Source organism: Polyodon spathula, chromosome 6, assembly GCF_017654505.1.
Source record: "Polyodon spathula isolate WHYD16114869_AA chromosome 6, ASM1765450v1, whole genome shotgun sequence".
NCBI classification, from domain to species: domain Eukaryota; kingdom Metazoa; phylum Chordata; class Actinopteri; order Acipenseriformes; family Polyodontidae; genus Polyodon; species Polyodon spathula.
Genome location: NC_054539.1, coordinates 7,616,216 through 7,634,480, shown reverse-complemented (window position 1 = coordinate 7,634,480; position 18,265 = coordinate 7,616,216). Strand labels below are relative to the sequence as shown.

General features: G+C 37.9%; 1 protein-coding gene across 7 annotated transcripts in view; it reads right to left on the bottom strand.

Annotated features, from left to right (window-relative positions):
• Window positions 1-18,265, bottom strand: part of LOC121316754 (latent-transforming growth factor beta-binding protein 1-like) — a 130,564-nt gene that overhangs the window by 102,698 nt on the left and 9,601 nt on the right. For 5 of the 7 annotated variants that reach the window (XM_041251898.1, XM_041251901.1, XM_041251900.1 and 2 more), the window contains exons 3-5: window positions 15,185-15,755; window positions 14,300-14,341; window positions 738-889 (exon numbers count right to left, since the gene is read on the bottom strand). In XM_041251898.1, coding sequence (XP_041107832.1) covers window positions 738-889; window positions 14,300-14,341; window positions 15,185-15,755 — 765 coding nt within the window. The remainder of the gene's footprint in view (window positions 1-737; window positions 890-14,299; window positions 14,342-15,184; window positions 15,756-18,265) is intronic. The other 2 variants (XM_041251899.1, XM_041251907.1) reach the window with 1 other exon arrangement.

The window sequence follows — 18,265 nt, the reverse complement described above, 5'->3', positions numbered from 1 at the left end:
ACTGCACAGCAAAGCTTACTCGTTAGTCCATGCACTTTGTATGATTTCTACCTGTCAAAGCAACTATCATATACAAAAAAAATAATAATTAAAAAAAGTTAGCAGAAGAAATAATGGTGAAAAAGCATTTATCCATTACCATGATTTACATCAGCGGTGGTCAAAGTCGGCCCTTCCGGTCCGTGTCCTTGTTCCAGCCCTGTTCTAAATTGTTTACTTGAACCAATTAAAATTCAATCCAGACCCTGAAGCAGTTAATGATCTCATTTCACCTGTTGAAGATGGATTGGAATGGCCCTGCAAGACTGTGATTGGGCACTCCTGATTTAAATTTTCTATCATTAGAACAACAACCAACTTCTCTTTGCCAACACCTGCTAAATGGGGAGTTCTATACAATCTGCAATTGTGACCTGGCATCACCCCAGCTGTTTAACAATGTGTCAGCTACACAGCAGTACTGTCCTCAATTGATAGGTTCAGTGACTTTCTATAACATCAATCAAAGATCAAAGAATGAATGATTCTGCTTTCTGATCATATGAAATGCAAGACAAACACAATTCGACTCGTTGTCTTTAACAAAATGTTCATTTTCTTCAAAAAGAAAAAGTCTTGCACTACCATTTAGCCTTGCCTTGTAAAACTGTAGGAATGGCAAGGGCAATATAAGTGTGCATATCTGAAGGCTACTGATTACTTTGCATTGGTGCTCTTCACATAATGGTTGCACTAACCTTGAATGGGAGCCACGCTGAGGGGGAGGGAGTCCTCTGAGGCCTGCTGTCCAGTGTACACCTTCTGGGTCTGGTAGTACTTGGGTTGGAGTACAAGCTTTTGAGTCTGGCCATGGTGCACAGTCATCGTGAGAGGCTGGGAGGGTCTCAGTCTGTGCAGGGACAGCAAATAAATTGATACATACATTCATAAGGCAACAATGATTGTATTTAGAGTAAATGCATTTACCATAATTTAAGAGTTAGCATATGATTGAAAATGACAATAAACAAATAACACGTAACCCTTATCTGCTGGCAATTAAGTTTCAAATTCTGCTCTTGCACATCTCCAAAATCTGTGCAGATGTGATAGCCATTCGCCGAACTGTGGTTGCTAGGCCATTAATGACCACTTGCTTTTGGAAAACATTAAAAAGGTAAAATTTTTTCATAGAGATATCACCATTCGAATAAGATTTCAATCTAAATATCTGTGTTCTCTTACTGTAGTGTAAGAATTGTTCATTTTCGTTCAACAGTCTTCATGTATATTATGAAGTCCACATTTTTTTTGTTCTGGTCCACGTGTGAACCTGCAGATCACTTACTGTATTTTAACCCTTGTACATGAGGTTTTATTTAAGATGCAAGGTGGTAAAATTTTGTTATATATAACTGTAATGCATCTCATTCCCTCAAAATAATCTTTTGATCTGAACAGTTTGTTTACACAGAAGAAAGCACAGCACTGATACAGCTGAACTGAGTGGAGAAAACGATAACCAGTCAATGTAAATACAATCAAGGTTAATTCAAGAGTAAAAATTATGAAGGAGAGGATAACATCCGGCTGCATTACTCAAAGCAGGATGTATGTGGTACATTCAATAGCAGTACAATGGTTTAAAGAAGTATTGCTTGCTATCCTAGCCCATGCTGTTCATAGGTACTGATGCTTCTGGCACTGCAAGTGATAAGTTTAAAAGCTCTATAACAGCCTGGCTCCTTTGTGAAATGATAAAGACTCTCATTACAGAGTATGTGGTTTCACTTTTCTCCTCTCCTGCGTGATCTTTGAGACCAAGTTAACCAAGTTGCCATGGTGATATAAAGTAGCAGCCATCTCCAGAGTACTGGGTTAGTTAAATAACACTGACAAACAATCCAAGGGAGCACTGTACCATGTGATTGACCTTTCAAGCATATAAGCACAGCTAAACCCTATTTTGAACACTGGTCCATAGCATAAATCAAGCAGGGTATAAGGTTACTAAAACTTGTGGTCCTGTTACCCAATCACGAGTGACATAACCCCAAGATATACAGCAATGCAGGCTGGTGCTCTATGCTTCATTACATGAATGAAGTAGATACACTGTAATCATATTCGCCACAGTTGAATGTAACACACATTCTACCTGCAGCTCCTTAAGTGAGGATGCCTACTAGAAGATTTTCTCTGCAGAAATGAACCAAGTAAGAGCTCCCTGGTTGTGTGTCTCACCCATTTTACCCTGGCCATCTTGCCTATCGTATCATAACTGAAAACAAGTAAATAGAGATTATTCATTTGGCAGACGCCTTTATCGAGTTGCATATTTACATTGTAGGTTTACAGCCTCATTATGGCAATACAGCAGTACAAATCCCAGCGCCCCGGATGAGAGGAAAATGAACGGCCATTGATTGGTACTCAATTGTAAAGGTGAGGCAAGGGAAGCTCTTCTCATTTTCAAATAAACACCTTAATAAACAGGTGTGTTTTGATTTATTCTATACCTACCAACAAATAGTCTAATTTTGAAGTTCTTGAATCATTATAGTAATGTATAATGCAATAGACTTGTATTAACAAGCTAGAATACTTGTGATTTATATGCCTGCAAAAACCCTTGAAGGAATTTCAGCCTTATTAGGTACAGTTGGGTGTACATTATTCATTATATTACTTAAACTATACATGTATGTCTTGGCCCCAAAAGACATAAAACTTGATTTTTAGGATGATGATAGGAAAAGGAAAATAAAAAAAAAAACAAATACAATTTAAACACATAAAAATATAATTTACTTGTATATACATATATATATATATATATATATATATATATATATATATATATATATATATATATATATGGGAATAATAAATATATTTCATAAACTAGATGACTGCACACTTTAGATAATCTTTAAGACTGTGAGGGTTGAGTAATTGAACTAAATACAGTCCAACTACTGTCTTTTGTAGTGTATTTCTGGCTGTAGAAATGTCTAAAACATAAGGGAGTGTCCTAGTCTAATAATATAAGTGATTCAAGTATAAATGGAGGAGAACAAGCCAGCACACAGGACAGCATAGTGATAGAGCACCAGTAGGATTAACAGGACGTTTAGCCCACAACTTTTCCATTGGGCTGTTTTTCTCTACACTATCACTACAATACTGTACTAATTCAAATGCTCAAAATGCTCATAAATGTGCAATGTCACAAGCTGGAGTGAGGGGCGGATCTCTTCTTCATTTTACTTTTAGTTTAGTTTTTCCAACTTTTGTGCATCGGTAAGTAACCCTACTGGAATTTATTAAAGGGTCCAGCTTTACTTGATGCGAAAGCTTCATTTTAAACAAAAACAAACTGACTGATTACGAGAACACTTTTACAAACTGCAGTGCTGGCCAACACTATTTCGACAACTCTTAATCCCTTTCTCTAATTCTAATTCATGTAGAATGCAGACCGTGACACGCAGCTGACAAACAATGCAGACTGTTTCCAGGAGCAACGCTGAATGTCCTCAGACGTCTGTTTCTTGACTTTCAGTTTCACTCTGAGTATTTGTCTCATGCGAATATGTTTTTATATAGACCCTTTCCGCTAATTAAAGGGGATTTGCTAAAGTTCAAAACAAAATGTAAAACATAAACCACACATGAGCCCTAGTGCTCATACTTTAAAATGGCTTTCTAGCAAATCATGCCTTGTGCAGCTATACACACAAAACCCAGACTTTTACAATAACACTTCTGTACGGTACATCACATTACATGTCACTACTCTACGAACACTATGAAAAACGTAGTCTAAGAAAATTGTGCTCATTTGTCATCTAGGTACTGCCCTCTAAATGTCAACCATGAAAAACAAATATAACATTACATCATCAGCAGATGAAACAAATGATCCACCCGCAGACCTGTAAGGCTTGAGAGATCTGGGATCCAAGCACTAATTATCTAGCGTCCTTATCCCACCGATGAGAGAGGCAGTGTACAAACCAGGCACGCTTGGTGTCCAACCAAACCAGTGATGTACGATAACGTCAAGCCGTGGAGCACCTGATCCTGTTGCAGCCCTTTATCAAGTGAGTGTTTTTATTTTTATTTATTTTTTTAATTTAGCAGTCGCCAATATTTTTTTTTATTATTTTCTCCCAATTTAGAGTATCCAATTATTATTACCAATTACCACCTCCGCGCAGACTTGGGAGCGGCGAAGACAAACACACACTGTCCTCTGAAGTGTGTGCCGTCAGCCGACTGTTTCTTTTCACACTGCAAACTCACCATGCAGCCACCTGAGAGCTATAGCGTCGGAGCAGAACGCAGCTCTGGGCAGCTTACAGCAAGCCTGCTAGAACCCAGCTGTAAAGGTTCAAATGCATTTGGAATTCAAATTGACAGACGCAAATGAGCATGCAACGAGGAGCGCTGTCTAGACTAAGCCTCTTTGGCATATACGGTCATCTTCTGATCCTCTACTATTTATTAGCAGCCTGAAGATTGCAAAGTAAACTTTATAAGTCTCTTCCCTGAACTGTGAACGAATCAATTTGTCTGGGAAACCATTTTAAACACTCCTGAAATAGTCTTGCCCAATTATTTTAGCCTCAATCTGATCAACAATTTACTTTTTTTGCCCTCACTGCAGCAATTCCCCACACAGCTCAGGAGAACTGAAGGTTCAGTGTGCATCCTCCGATCCCACGACCAAGCCAGCTTCCTCTTCTACACCCATGAACTAGAGAGCAGATGTAAGTGGGCTACTGGCCTCTGGAGACAAAAGCCAAGTTAGGCAATACAATAACTAAAAGCTTATCAACTGTTTGTGAACCACTGATTATAAGATTAGTGCTTAAACAAATAATACTGTAATATTGAACTACATGTTATTGTGATTATCATTGTGATTGTTATTCTACTGGCAATAGAGCTGTGGGTTTATTATATATTGTGCATGCTGTTGATCAAGTGTGTTTGATATATGACGGTTTATTGCTGTAATTAGATTGGGGTACTTCCATTAACGAAGTTGCCGTAGCTATACATGTGGAACAAAGGTTTTGTTATAGCCATATGTTCGATAATCTTCCAATGGAAGGGGTAATGCTAATGCAGTCTTTATTGGTAATAGTTAAGGACAAAACAATAATAATGACAATGATAATAATACGAATTAAGTAAAGTATTAGTTTAACGATTGTTAAACAAATACGTAGAAGTGAGAAGAAACATGTGGACTGTAAAAGTATGAATGTTGTATTGTAAATGGAATGAATTCTGGGTAATAGTTTATTTTTGTGTAAAATCATCCCAGGTGTAAATGTTTACTCAATAATTAATCCTGAGGATTATAAAATGCTGTGTCTTTCCTTAGGAGGAGAGAAAGGATTATTATGTCAGTCAGTGTAGTTACAACCTGCTAGTCAGTGAGCATAAGTTGTCTTTTAAAAAATTTGCGTGCAGTATCACAATAAATATTTATACTTGTGAACCCTACCACAGTGACTGTTTCCTGCGTTGTAAAGAACTCAGTGTTCCTGTGAAAATAATGTGATTGAGGGTGGAGGTAAGCTCGCACCTTTCATTCTGTTACACAGTATCAGTGTGCTATTTAATTATAACTACTGTATGTATTAAATACCCAATTAACTAGCTTAGTAAATAACTGTTGGCATTTTCCAACATAATTATCAAATTAATTAGTAATTGATGCTTCATTCATTGAAATAACAGCGTGTCATTTTTATCTGAAGTCATAGTAGTTACACAGCTAGTTCAACAACGAGGTGGTGCTGCCAAAGCACTGAAACGTTCCTATCCACTAACCGTCACAGAGTGGAGACTGGGGCAGTGCAGACAAGCTACAACTAGCCCCTCCATGCACAGAAGACTTTGTTTAACATTTGTATTTCCTAAGATCCTGTTCACGTTGTGTTCATTATAAAGTTCAGTTCCTTTGGTTTAAAATAACGAATCAATTTGTTTGCTGTTCACAATTACCTGGTAGAAAATGTATCAAATTAGTTTTATATGTGAAATGATGTTTGTTTAGTTTTTTTTAGTTAATTTCCGTGTTTTTTCAGGACTGAGTTCACTTGTTTTCCCATGATTAGTGGACTGGATGTATACATCGTCTGCAATACATCTTGGTATATTTTTTAGATGGCAGTGATTGGGGGATTGTTCTGTTTTTGTTGACAGCATGGGTTTCAATTTTTTAAGGTTTTTTTTTATATAGCTTTTTAAGCAAGCACTGGAGGGAAGTACAAAAGTTGGAGGGACAGCATTCTCTTTGTCAAGTTCAGTACTGCAGTAGAAGACAAAATCCTGATAAACAAAGTCTGTGATGAAATCTGAATTGAATAAACTTGTATTTAAAAGAATATAATTACACACTGGAGCATACCGATATTTTACTGTAAAGTTTATGGAACCCAAACAAAAAAAGAATACCGCAGGTAAACAGCACTGTGTACTGATAAGGCAGCACTACAAAAAAAAAAAAAAAAATATATATATATATATATATATATATATATATATATATATATATATATATATATATATATATATATATATGCCCTTATTACTCTCAAGTAGCCTGCAGCCATCCCATCCCACCCAGAATTCTGATGCTGTTAGCGTTTGGAAGCTCAGTTGTTCAGTCTGCTCACTTGTGGGATGGGACCCTTCTAAAGAACAGCAGCTGTTGCTGTCGGAAGTTCAGCGCCCCCTTTGGGTTTAATTTTCTGGGAGTACATCTTTCAGGTTGTCAACCCCCTCATTCCCCCATATAAAAGGCTGCTGGGATTTTCATTGTTGATCATATTGCAAAATGACTGCACATTTACCATAGCAAACTTTTATGAGGAGAAGCTGAAACTGGTTTACTGTGTTTTTTTAATTATTTTTTAATTGTTTTTATTTAGCTAATTACAGTATTTATGTGTCTATGTAATAATTTCTAAAACTAAACATAGTCATCTTCAAAAGACTGTTTTTGGCAGGATAGAAACCTGGTATTAAGTAATCACATAATCCTTTAAATGCATGTCTTATACACTTCAAAGGCTGAGAACATGTCCTCTTCCAAGAATAATGCCTGTAGATAAAGATCGGAGGGGGAGTATTTACTTTTTTGTCTCAATTTTCCTGTTTTTCTACCCTATTTAGAAATGCCCACTTTGAATATTAACCCACTCACTTCATTCATTCCTGCTGAGAAGCCTCTTAACCACAATGCAAAAGAGCATTCATGGTTTTAGAGCTTTTAACCTCATCTCATCGCACCGACAGGGGACAGAATCCATACCGGCACTGTATCACACAGCACTGCACCATAAACTAACTAACACATTTCTTAAAGGTGATTACTCAAATGCAAGTATCAGCACACCCCTACAGGACAATGAAGCCTGGAGGCACAGGGCCTGGGCAACCTTCACTGGGACTGGGTGGGTGAGTGACCAGTAGCTCCCTTAACTGCAGGGAAAGCACTCCCCTTGGGTTTCAAATAGCTTTCTGCACCAATATACCAACACAAATATAAATAAAACTGGATTTATACGCAGACTCTCTTGAAGAAATGAAAATATACCACCTCTTATAAAAGTTTCCCACAGTATAGCAAAGTGTAATAAGGCACATGTGAAAGCATGGTATATTGTAAAGCCAGTATGGTAAAGCATAATTTAAAAAAAATGGCAAACAATGGTAAACTACGGTAAATGCAAAGTACAATCACAGGAAAAGCATGGGGGGAAAACTGTAATAGTATCGGGTAAATTTACTGTGATAAACTTTTATAAGGTATAAACTTTACACACAGGCTTAGATGCATTTAAAATGCAGAAAACACACACACAAACATACCTCACATGTGTACATTTTACACAGATCACTTTGCTTATTTCAGAATGAGGTTAACAGGTAGAGGGGTATTAGTGGGTAATAATGTGAAAATGCAACAACAAATGTTATATAATCTCATGGTGTGCCCTGCGGTTTAAGTCACCTTTAACAGTGATTTTATGAAAATGGTCAAGACCACACATTTCTATTCACTTGCAGGACACAGGCAGAACCCCATAGAGGCAGGAGGTGGTGCTTGACAGACAGGGCTTGAATGACACAGAGTCCCTGTAATTCCCTCTACAACCACAGATTATGAGGATTAGAGACCAGGGGGATGCCGTTCATGGTGCACGTTCTCAAACCATTATCCACCCAGTCCTTTAAATATACACATTTTTTTTGCATTGCAGAGTACATCCCCACCCAAGGATTGCATTTCAATTAGAGGCCTTTAACCCTTTAAGAATTATTTTTGTCAAGCTGAAGAATGCAAAATGAAGTCCTATAATTTCAAAGGGAATTCCTTTGAAATTCCCTTTGAACAGGACAACATTTTGTTTGTACATATATTTTTGGAATTAGGACTTTAAGGTCCTGTCAGTACTCATTCAAAAGTAATTGAAATGTAATCCAAAAGCCAGTTTGTATATTGCTTTAAGAGAGTAACACATTTCAATGCATTTTTGTTCGCTTGTTTGTTTGGTTTTTTTTTGCTTATTTTCACCACATACATCAGCATGTAAATATTAAATATGTTAAATAATTCGTACAACTCAAAGTACGAATCCATCATTGCATTTGATTTGACTGAATATGTTAGAAATATCAATACCCTTAGTAAAAAATCCCCCACTTGCCGCCTGTTTGAAGACTAACGTCAAACTAGATAATGGTAATGCCTTCATAGTCCTGGCTCTCTCAGCTCTGTTCCCAGAGGTCAGTCTCCACTGCTGGCTGAAACAGGCATCACCAGTAATAGCCCATTATAAATAGGCATCATCCAATATCCTTTCAAATAACTAAATGTCCCATTACTTTTAAATACTGTGTACATACACTCTTGAGCCTATAATAGCACAGAGTATCTATTTACTGATCTTCCAATGTAGGGTAAAGTTTAAAAAAAAAAAAATAAAACACTGCAGCACTACACTGTTAAACTGTTTTTTGCTGTAGTTTTGTAAAGTTAGTGGTGTGTTTCCCTTTTTTGCCCAATTATTTTACCCCCTGCTTTTCTCCCCAGTTTAGAACATACAATTATTTATTTTCCCCTCACCGCAGCAATTGCCCACACAGCTTAGCAGATGCAAAGGTTTGGTGTGTGTCCTCTGTTCCCACCACCAAGCCAGCTTCCTCTCTTATACCAAGGCATTTGAGAGCAGTTGTCTGCGATCTACCAGACTCTGATGTCCTCCTGAGCTCACTAGGCGCCTGGCCGGTAGGATCTATTGTAGCACAATCAGGAGAAACAATTCCTGCTGGTTTTGCCTCCCTAACCTGCACTCCCTCCGAAATCCCCAGAGAAGACCGGCTACTCGATCCTGACTGCATGGTGTGTTTTCCTTTCTAAACTATCCTGCAACTTGAAGCGCTAATTAGTTTTCTCTGGTGTTTTTTTTTTGTTTGTTTTTCTTATAGGGATTATAAGAACACTGTTTATCAACACAGGAACATTTACAGAAGACACTTAAAAGCAGTCAGCGATTAAGGAAGGAAACCAATTACTGTTCTGATATAAAGTAAAGAATGAAGCATTATTCAACCACCATTATCTGAACTCCAGAAGAAAGAATAACATGAAAACCACTTATCCAGTGGACCAACAGCCAGGGTTCATAACCCAGACACTATCAGTTTTTATCTACTTCTAACAGGCATGCTTATTCAGGTATTTTAGATGCCTGAATTTATTCCAAGCTTATATTCCAAGAGATGTTTTGTCTCTAAAAATAATAACATTGCCATTAATTCAAGGGAAATTGCCATGAATTCATAGAGAATGCTCCAAAGCTGAGAAAAGTTCAAAACCATTAGATATAATTCCAGTCTCAACAAAATATTTGGCCGGCACTCTCCATGCTGGCAGAGAATATGGATTTTCATGACATTTTTATCCTGGCCGCACATCCTTTTATATCAGCTCATGAATATTAGTATCATATTTTTATTTAGATCATTTTCTAATTAAGATAAATAGCGCCCGTGCTAAATCCGTGCGCTTCTCTCATCAAATCAACTCTTGCAGTTTATGGGTACCAGCAAAGTGAATTATTCCACAATAATTAGTATTATATAAAACATAAGAATATATACTTTTATTGAAGGGTCCAAAAATCAAGCTCTTGATGTTTGTTTACACAATTCCCTTCACAAGATGACTCCTCAAACATTACCAAATATCTGGGCTTGTTCGTTACATAACTGAGACATGAACAAAGATGATCTAGCACGTTAAAATACACATAGAAATGACTTTGTGAAAGTGCAAGTGGTACCAAAACGTCATACAGTTCAGTTGTTAAAAATAATTTGTTTCTATAAAACCAGCAAATAATCAACTGACTAGGCCCCCGTTGTGCCCTAACCAGCTGAGAGCGATAGTGTCTCATAAAGCATGACCTGTGTCTGACTCTGCCCACAGTCTCCTCACAGGTGGTTTTAATGAGACACCCACTCAGGGTCAGTGGTCAATACAAAGATTCCCTTTTTATCAAGCTGAAAAAAAAAACCAGAACGTGCAGTATGTATTGCATGAAGAATGTTTGGGCAGCTACATCAGAGGCCCGGGAAGTGAAGTCATTCATCTGAGTCTGAGTAATTGCTGTGCCAATAGTTTGGCCCACATGCTATTCCAGCACACATCACTCCCAGATGCAAGACATTAAATCACAGGGATTATATGAACCGTGATGCAGACATCCTTCTTCCCTGTTGCGCTTTCGTTGCTTCATGTCATCATTAAGCTATTTGGAGTTTCCACATGAAGGTTTTATAGTGGTTATCGAAAGCCTGACATTTAAGAGGTTTTTTCATAGCCTGACATGTAGTCAGCCCCTACAAAAAGTGTCACACAACTGGGTAGGATCATATCCCGGACCTGCAGGGAATGTGTACCCACCACCATCAAAGACATTGTGTAGAATGAAAACATTTCCACCAAATAACTTTAATTAGATTTAATAATAAGTAAAAATGTGTAATAACTAATTGGTGAAACAGTTTAATTGTCTGTGGGTTTACGATCCTGGACTTACTTTGAAAGCAAGGCATTCTTAACGGTAGGGCTGATTTTCCTGGAGACTGAAAATGCAAACTGCATTACTGTAAAAGTTACTTCTGTATATACAAGTCAAGTTAAAGTTGGTGAGAAAAAGGCATATTATCTTAAAGAGTAAGTAGTGGGGTTCTGAAAAATATAGCGTTGCACATCCCCACGTGTTGCTACAACTGTTTAAATAATGTACCTGTAATTTTTCTTTTCATTGTTAACATCCTAAAAACTTTTTCCACATATAACTTTAACACTAGAATGACCAAAGCGGTCATTTTGACTGTTTTTGGAATTAAAATTTAAGATACAGAGTTGTGCTTTCCAGACCTTTCCCAAATGTATGTACTAATTACACTGATTACCCTGAAATTCACTGTTACCCCAATATATACTGCAAATGGATCACAGAAGACACATGACAGCAAAGCAGTGTTTGGAATTACTGCTAAGTTTACCAAACAATGATTCTGATGCAGCAGAGACAGAAAATGAAGAATCTGGCTCTGAAGCAGACTGGGTTGGCGAAGATCAATCTCCCAGCAGCAGTGACAGTGAGGAGGATGCCAGTGAAGTGCCAGGACCAAGTGAGTGAAGAGGGTGCAAGAGATCCCAAGAGAAGAAGCAATCCTGCGGCAGCCCCTGCAAGGATGCCAGCCACTTCACCTGCATCAGCACCTGCACCTGATAGAGCCGCTACTTCACCTGGGAAGCACTGAGCGATTGCTGCTCACCATTATTGAATTCCAATTTTTTTAAAACAAAAAAGTAGAAAGAAGAAAATTTTTATTTAAAAAACTTTCAAAGAATCTCATAATGCAGTATAGGAGAGCTTTTGTTGGCCCCTAACATGTCCAGTAGCGTTCCTCAAGGCTGCAGGCTTTGGACCTGTTTCACTCATTTGCACATGTTAATTTTCAGATCTAAATCTTAATTTCAAACGTCTCCCAGGCTTTGACGGAAAAGTTCACTGGTAGTTTGTGTATGCCCTATAATCTAACATGTTAGCAGTGGGTCTTCATTCTGTACAGACACTCCAAATCCAGGTCTAGTGATATTCGTAAATTATTGGTATGGTAGAATACTAATTCATGCAGCAAATGCGAAATACAATAAAAGCCCAGCTATCATTCCCCAGCACAATCAATATGTGTTTCATGGTATTAGGATCTAAATTCCAATTAACTTTTTAGTGGTATTCACTTCTGGTAAAATTGCTCCATGTTTGCTTAATTATTTTACATAAACATACCAGTTCATTCAGCATTTCCCATAATTGAATTAAGATTGATACAGTTAGTTCTGCAAACCAATTTCGAGGAAATAAATTAACTTGATATACTGTATGGGTGATAAACAGAACGCCCCAACATCCAGAATAAAATAGAAAGAAATATTGTACTCATGACAGAAGCTGAGAACTGCATTTATTGTTCTGATATGCTGTGCAACATCTGGCTTTTATTATGCATATTCCTCTTTAGTTAAAAAAAAAATGAAGCTCCTTTAAATTTGGCAAGGCACAGTCAACACATCTGTCGCATCACTGTTTCAGACAGCCCATGCCTTTCTATAAGGGCCTTGAATAAAGCAGATTAGAGTTCGCCTTTGCCTTGACATGAAAAGCGCTCATCTGTCTTGTCTCTTCTCTTCCTTGATTACCACTCCATCATGGTAATTGCTATTTTGCAAAACAAAACGGTCCAATTCCCTAGGGTAAGCTACGTAATTAAGTTCCACATCCATATGAAAATAAATTCCTAAATGCACAATGGACAACCTAGCCAACAAAATTTCAGCTTCAATTACAATTATTAAAAAAAACAAACAGACAGAGCCTGGTTAAACACAGAGAGTATGTGGGTTTTTTTTTTTTTTTTATTATTATTAAAATTTAGTAATCGCCAATTATTTTCTCCCAATTTAGAATGTCCAATTATTTTTAGGCTCAGCTCACCGCTACCACCACTGCACTGACTCAGGAGGGACGAAGATGAACACACGCTGTCCTCTGAAGAGTGTGCCGTCAGCCACCCAATTCTTTACACACTGCAGACTCACCATGCTGCCACCCAGAGCTACAGCATCGGAGGACAACGCAGGTCTGGGCAGCTTACAGGCAAGCCCACAGGCACCCTGGCCGACCTCATTTTATTATCACTTATCTGTATAAAGAAAGGGACAAGGAGAGTGGTTAAAAATATGGTGTTACTCTGTTAGCTTATACTAGGCTCATCAAAAGAGTATACTGCAGACAATCATTTATTATCTAACACTGAAAAGGAAAAGTTATATCTAAATTGCATAAATATGCAGCCAGTCGTGATACACAGTACAGCTGGTGATAAAGCTTTCCATTGCTGCAGAGCTGTAACCTACAACACCCAGTAGACCTACTATACATTAAGCATGAATGGCGCTATTCTCCAAAGCAGTATAAAACTAATAAAAGTTCACACTGAAAGATCTAAGCTTTCTAAACTTGCATGACTGTATGTGTTCTCGGGTGTACAGGAGGTCAGCCTATGACCAGAAGAAAACCAGTTTTATAACAAATGCCACCCAGTACAGTGAATGCAAGCCACAGATGTTGAACATTTAAGCAATAAAAAACACACTGTTGCAGATTCGAGGATAGCAAGAAGTATTGCGAGACAGTCTCGTAGGTTGAGTCCTTCAATCACTTTTGCTATCTTCATATAACAGATAATGTATAGGCCCATGTGTTCATTAGTGCTATTCAATCATTCGAAACGCCACAACAACAAAAAGTACATGCACTGTTAAAGATCTTTCTGCTTTGCTGGTCATCAAAGACATTGCTGAGCATAACAAAGAGTTCTATTAGACCGAATCAACCTCTCATATCAGCCCCTTAGAACACCTTCTGGTTCACTGTGTTGCTGTTCAGCATTCAGCTTTACATGATATAAATGAAAACGCGAAACAGAGTAACTATTCAAGAAAAGTTACAATTCTCAGTGATATTTAAAATAGATATTGAAAAAAGTACAAATGTTGCATAATTATATTTTTATTTTACACTCAATGAATCTGTTTTCGGAACTTACACAAAATCTGCACCCTGTATCTTTTAAAAGCTACCTGAATATAAATATACATTTTTTATGACATACAATAAAAAGCATATGATAGTATTCATGTGGCACTTACAAATGTGAAGGCCATTGCTTGAATACAGATATTTCAGGTTTACTGTAAATAGAAGTCAAGAGAAGGTTTATTTAGTAATTTACGCTGCACTGCCAAATCCTATATCCTGAAAATCAGCACAAAAATATTCTTGACATAGAAAAGTTGTTGCTGTATCCAATCAGATTAGCACTTCACCCGCAGTATAAGGTAATCACAGGGGCCCCACAACAAAGTCAATATAAATGTTAACTTACCCCTCTGGATGTATGGCTAACAGAAAAGCCCTTGACAGCATAAATATTAACATGCAATTAAAGTTAAAGACAGCTCGGGAGCTATCAAACATAAACAATTGAACTGACAAATCTCTAATAAGTAAAGCTGAGGGAACATAAAGCCACTTTTTCAGGAACAGTAGCTTGAAACATGGTTCCAGGAGGCTGGGAGACCTAGTTTGAGGCAACTTTGCTGTATCAAACCCCAGATCTCCCTGGTGTGCCATGCAGTGACCTGAAACCCAGATTCCTCTAACCAAGTTCTAAGCTACAAAGTGGCTTTGTGTTCCCTCAGCTTTAGAAACCAAGGCTTGAAGGGCACCCAGCTTTCTCTACCGGCACAAAATCAATGACTCTTATTGGATAATAAATGAAAAGGCTGTGGAAAAACTCTTGAATAGCACTGCTAAGGTTAAACAGTAATCTAATAGAATAATGCCAGGATTTGAAACACACTGGCTGGACCCTCTTCACAAACCTTTAACTTTAGCTAATGAGCACAAAATAAGCAGTAGGCTCAATGTTTCTTATAGGATAAACACTGGTTTAATGTATTTGTGTGTGTGTGTGTGTTTTTTTTTTTTTTACATATCTGTTAAAACCTTAATTATAATAAAGCAGAACTTACTGCTGCTGGACTTGCTGGGGGACGATGGCAGGGGGTTGCTGCTTCACTGTCAGAGTCATCTGGGCTCCATTGTTGGTTTGCTGAGCGACCTGCCTGCCCTGGGACACGCTGTGCTGGGAGGTTTGCAGTGGGATGGGTCTCTGTGGGATCACACTATGCTGGGAGGTTTGCTGTGGGATGGGTCTCACCGGGATCACGCTGTGCTGGGAGGTTTGCAGTGGGATGGGTCTCTGCGGGATCACACTGTGCTGGGAGGTTTGCTGTGGGATGGGTCTCTGCGGGATCACGCTGTGCTGGGAGGTTTGCTGTGGGATGGGTCTCTGCAGGATCACGCTGTGCTGGGAGGTTTGCTGTGGGATGGGTCTCTGCGGGATCACGCTGTGCTGAGAGGTTTGCTGTGGGATGGGTCTCTGGGGGGGCACAGTGTCCTGTCGGTTCCCCGGGTGATGAGGAGGGGAGTATGGAGGTACAGTCTTTTGCTCGCACGCTTTTCCTTTCGTCTCTGGTTTGCACACGCAGAGCTGGGGCCGCAGGCACATCCCCCCATTCTGGCACTGTGGCTTACAGTTGGCTGCAGCATAAAAGACAGACAACCGTTTGTATTTCACGCAATGCACACAAAAACACATACGAAAGTGATTAGTATTAATACTACAGGCTTAGGTAATTAGTGTAGCCTACAGCCTATAGCCTATAGAAATCAAACTATTCTCATACCTGCAACCATTACCATACAATATTACATTTCTATAGTGTCTTTCATGGCGAATCACCCCAAGGCACTGTTAATAACACAGGTGAAATTGCAATCTGCCCCAAAAAAATGTACAGCACTTTAATAAAAAAAACTCAATTAACTGTGTATTTGCACAAATGTGTCCAAAATGAACCATTTTTGATGACAGTCAGGACCTATTTACTGTAGATTTCACATGCTTACTTCAAATGTGTGTAACAGCTCAGATTGTTCACCAACAGAAGACATCAATACCGTTAAAAGACATCTGGTATCCTTATACTGTAAATATGTAGTTGGTGTTAATAATTGCATGGTTAACAAAAATGTCCCTTTTCAAATATTCTCTAAATGCTTTTATTAACTACAAAGGTATGAGAAAAGAAAAAAAAAATAATAGTTTTGCCTTGCCTGGGGGCTAAGGTCCCCAGCACAGCCAATAACCCTGTTTCAATTTACCATCTGACAATAATTAGCAATAACAGGCTCTCTAATAAACTGCACTGCAGTTAAACGTATGACATCATACGTCAGAGCAGAGGCCACAGCATTGAAAAGCAGGCACCTTGTTCTGGATTTTTATAGGAGCCCTGCAGTTAGCCTGTGATTACTGAAGTTCCAGCTTCGTGCATTGCTCTAGAGCACACATTCTTTAACAATAAAGAAAGCCCTGCAGCAACAAGCACCGACACAAGAAGTAATCATTTCAACTTCCTTTCTTCAACCTCTATTACAGGGGTGCAGTTTAACTCCACTGCCATACATTCTCTAAGTCCCCTGGACAGGAAACCGTTTTATGAGGCACACATTTATCAAAACCCTGGTAAAGTTTTGTCCATCACATTGCCTGTGGGCATACGCTGTGCACTGATTCATTACCCTGCAGCATGGCTGAGGAATTATATTCTTTAATGATGGCACATGCAACCACAATGTAATGTCTTTAGTGCTTGATTACATTTCTTTCCAGTCTTTTTTTTTATATTACTTTTTTTTTCCTGTTCATTCACATCAAACAATGACATCCATAAACAAACGTAAACTGCAGTAAATCGCTGTTGGATCAGACACACATGTTCGAAATACCTAAAAGTTACCTAAAATGTAAACATTTGAAACATGATTTGTACCCTAACCAACTTGTTCCTTTGCTTCCATAGTGTATTTTTATTACAATATCCTGTGAAGGAGATTAGTACATGGCCCCAAGTTGGGGAAATAGATCTCCATATTTAATTAGTAGCACTCTCCTAGAAGCTGAACTAAAGAAACAGGCTGCTGCTTACAGTACACTCACCACATAAAATGCTTCCACAGATCCTGATTGGGGGACGCTTGTAGAGACCAGCTCTGATACAACACAACATTACAAGATGGGTATTGAGCAATGAGCAATATATAATATTTGACAAAATAGGGTAGAGAATTTAGGGCCATATTTTCAAAGCGTTTACTCCTATTTTTTGAGGTAAAACAAATGTTCCTTTTTAAGTAATATATTTCAGGTTCTCTTCAGCGTTTTGTTTTTTATTTTGTAACATTAACATGATTTTGTCTTCTTTCATTAAAGAATAGAAAAAAAACTATTCTCTCAAATACTGTATATTAACATGGAGTAACTTGAGAGTTGGTTAATACCCATTAGTAACTTGCTGGATTTTAATTTACACAATTGGATACTGAAATGGAAGATCAAAACAAATGGGGAAAAAAAAACATTTAATTGAAGGATGCACTCAGACATACGTTCCGCTTTGGGACTCATTACACTATGTAACCCAATTTTTGTTCCTGGGTAGTAAGTGTTATTTCCTAATTGCTTATGCCTCAAAAGTATAGAAAATGGCTATTATTCCCCACAAACTTTGCTTTTGTGACCAGGACAGTGATATTTCAAAATATCACTATTTCCAATGGGAAAATGGGAAAATGCGTGTCTTTTCGTTCACATAAAGTCAGAAAAAAACAACATATGAATCCAAATTAACATGTATTTATACTAAAGTAATACAAAAATGACTACAAAAGATTTAGAAGTGAGTAGTTTTTCAAGATTTACAATTATACTGTAAATACAGAAATCATAAATCTCGAAAAACTACTCGCTTCTAAGTCTTTTGTAGTCATTTTTGTATAACTTTAGTATAAATACATGTTAATTTGGATTCATATGTTGTTTTTTTCTGACTTTATGTGAACGAAAAGACACACATTTGCTCGTTTTCCCATTGGAAATAGTGATATTTTGAAATACCACTGTCCTGGTCACAAAAGCAAAGTTTGTGGGGAATAATAGCCATTTTCTATACTTTTGAGGCAAAAGCAATTAGGAAATAACACTTACT